General features: G+C 45.6%; 2 protein-coding genes across 4 annotated transcripts in view; both read left to right on the top strand.

Annotated features, from left to right (window-relative positions):
* BIN2 (bridging integrator 2) overlaps positions 1 to 502 on the top strand; it is a gene marked incomplete at its 5' end in the record, with an annotated part of 9826 nt that extends 9324 nt beyond the window's left edge. The window contains one exon of the mRNA XM_031064639.1: positions 497 to 502. Coding sequence (XP_030920499.1) covers positions 497 to 502 — 6 coding nt within the window. The remainder of the gene's footprint in view (positions 1 to 496) is intronic.
* SMAGP (small cell adhesion glycoprotein) overlaps positions 1 to 3125 on the top strand; it is a 7247-nt gene that overhangs the window by 1730 nt on the left and 2392 nt on the right. Inside the window, exons 1-3 of one of the 3 annotated variants that reach the window (XM_005430225.2) lie at positions 25 to 145; positions 497 to 569; positions 662 to 736. In XM_005430225.2, coding sequence (XP_005430282.1) covers positions 539 to 569; positions 662 to 736 — 106 coding nt within the window. In that variant the 5' untranslated portion in view covers positions 25 to 145; positions 497 to 538. Of the gene's footprint in view, positions 1 to 24; positions 146 to 386; positions 570 to 661; positions 737 to 3125 lie in introns of those variants that run through there. The other 2 variants (XM_031064641.1, XM_031064642.1) reach the window with 2 other exon arrangements.

The following is a 3125-nucleotide window of genomic DNA, read 5'->3' as shown; positions in this document are numbered from 1 at the left end:
TTTTTTTAAAAAACCCCAAACAAATGGGATTTGATTCGCTCCGACCGCGCTGAGTCACGGAACCCCCGCGCTCCGGAGCCGCCCGGCCCCGAGCCCCGGAGCCGCCGCTGGGACACTCCGGGGGTCCCCACCGGGCACAGCCAAGGTGGGTCGGGCAATTCCCGAGCTCCGGCCCCGCGTTTGGGGCATTTTCAAGGACTTTCAGGCACTTTGAAGGTCTCAGAATTTGGGAGTGAATCCAGCCAGGGACTGGTTCTTCCCTGCCCCGCCTGCGACCCCAGCCTCAGTAATTCCAGTGCGTTACTGGTGCTGTGCCACCCCCCTCGCGCGGCGCTTTTTGGGGTGGTTTGGGGGGAAATCACGACGTTTATCCCTATTTTTGGCAGCGCCGAAGGAACCCGGAGCCTCACCTGGAAGGAGGGCTCTCAGCCCCACCTGAGCCCAGGTGATGGGGCGCTGAGTGGGAATTCACCGCTTTTATCGCTGTTTTTGGCAGCTCTGAAGGACCCCAAACCTTCCCCTGGAAGGAGCCGATGCGATGGAGGGAGATCAGCCCCACCTGAGCTCAGGTGAGCACCTGGAGCCGCCTCTCCTCGCTCTTCCCACCTTCTCCACCCGGCTCAGCCCTCCCTGACCCCCCTCTCTCCCTGTCCCGAGGAAGACCCGACCACGCCGTACCTGAGGAAGGCTCCCACCCCGCCCGGCCATGAGGACGCCGACACCGCCGTGATCGCAGGTGAGGCCGCGGCTCCCGCTCCCCCCGGGGCTGAGCCCTGTGCTATAAATGAATTAACCAATTTGATTAATAAGGAGAATTTATAACAGAATTAAAACACAATGGTGAAAAGGCCACAAGCAAAGCTCAGATCGGCGCTGACCCAGGCTGGCGGTGCTGGGTGACACAGGAGGGGCACTCTGGCTCCTCTCCTCTGGGCATCACCCACAGAAAACTCTCACAAACTCTTTTGATACATTTCCAATCTTCGGGAAGGGTTTCTTGCTTTCTTATCGTTGATCTTATCCTTTTAGCATCTTCATGAAGTCTTTCCTTTCTTGCCGCCGCTCTTGCTGAGAGTTTCCCCAAAAATGGTAAATAATTCACCTTGTTAGAGGAAAATCTCCTGCAAAATACATTCTAGGAGACACAGATTTATCTTATCGATGATGCACATTGAATGCATATTGTTGGGCTTTGGTCAGACAAATAATCCTGTGGAATTAACATTTCGTTCAGGCTGGGATTTTGGTGAATATTGCTGTGATCTCATCAGAGGGAATTTCATATAACCCTCCTTTGGTGTGCCAGGATTTTCATCAGGTGAGATTACTGTAGCCTCAGCATGAATTTATACACATCATCTATTACAGGCTATGTTATAAATGGATTAACCAATTTGATTAATAAGGAGAATTTATAACAGAATTAAAATACAATGGTGAAAAGGCCACAAGCAAAGCTCAGATCGGCGCTGACCCAGGCTGGCGGTGCTGGGTGACACAGGAGGGGCACTCTGGCTCCTCTCCTCTGGGCATCACCCACAGAAAACTCTCACAAACTCTTTTGATACATTTCCAATCTTCGGGAAGGGTTTCTTGCTTTCTTATCGTTGATCTTATCCTTTTAGCATCTTCATGAAGTTTTTCCTTTCTTGCTGCCCTCTTGCTGAGAGTTTCCCCAAAAATGGTAAATAATTCACCTTGTTAGAGGAAAATCTCCTGCAAAATACATTCTAGGAGACACAGATTTATCTTATCGATGATGGTGTCGAATGCATATTGCTATCAGCAAACCTAAAGTTTATTTGTAAAAGCAAATCTCTTTCTCCATCCATCCATCAGTGGAATCCTTCCCATTGTTTTTTTTTTATCTCCCAGTGCTGGTTTTATCTCCCAGCAGACCCAGAGCTGGTTTGGAAAGACAAGTCCGCTATTCCTCTCACCTCTGGTGAGATCACAGTGATATGCACCAAAATCCCAGCCTGAATATTCATCTCCAGAAATGTTAATTCCACAGGATTATTCATCTGACCAAACTCCAGCAATATGCATTCAATGTGCACCATCGATAAGATAAATCTGTGTCTCCTAGAATGTATTTTGCAGGAGATTTTCCTCTAACAAGGTGAATTATTTACCATTTTCGGGAAACTCTCAGCAAGAGCGGCGGCAAGAAAGGAAAGACTTCAATCGCTTCATGAAGATGCTAAAAAGATAAGATCGACAATAAGAAAGCAAGAAACCCTTCCCGAAGATTGGAAATGTATCAAAAGAGTTTGTGAGAGTTTTCTGTGGGTGATGCCCAGAGGAGAGGAGCCAGAGTGCCCCTCCTGTGTCACCCAGCACCGCCAGCCTGGGTCAGCGCCGATCTGAGCTTTGCTTGTGGCCTTTTCACAATTGTACTTTAATTATGGAATTGTGAAAAAATGCCAATCACTTGTTTTTAAAATTTTACAAGTTTAATAGGAATAAAATGGTTATAAAAATAGCAATATAATTAGTGTGATAATAATTTGGACAATTTGGATTAGGACAATATGAGACAATAAAAACAAAGAGTTACAGACATCCGGGTACGTTTTCTGGGAAAAATAAGCCCAAAAAAGGCCCCATGTTAACAGAGGATTAACCCTTAAAAGCAACAGCCTGTTGCATATTCATACACCTCATGCATGATGCATAAATTGCATTCAAACACAGGATTCTGTCTGCGCAGTGTCAGCTTCTTCCTTTGAATCCTAATGACATCGTCCTGTGTGAGTGAGGCAGAAAGGAGTTCGTTTCTCCTGAAAATGGAGCAATAAATTCTCTTTCTCTGAAAGATTTCGGTGTCCTGTGGCTGCCATTTCAGTGTGAGTCCTTTCTTTAGAAAAAAAGAATCCTACAGAGCACAGTTTCTATTTTTACATTTTGTTATAACCTAAACCCATATTTAACACACTGCTTAAGAGAATTAATACAGCATCACTTTCTAACATAACACATGTAATATTCATTTGAATATTTGCGAAAAGCCAATAATAAAATACGCATTTTTCACAGAATATATTCTCCTTATTAATCAAATTGGCTACAATATTGGAATAATTACCAATACAGCCATACAGGACGTGCCTTGGCTTTTCTTG

This window comes from Geospiza fortis, unplaced genomic scaffold, assembly GCF_000277835.1.
Source record: "Geospiza fortis unplaced genomic scaffold, GeoFor_1.0 scaffold635, whole genome shotgun sequence".
Classification (NCBI taxonomy): Eukaryota; Metazoa; Chordata; class Aves; order Passeriformes; family Thraupidae; genus Geospiza; species Geospiza fortis.
This window is presented reverse-complemented; position numbering and strand designations above follow the sequence as displayed.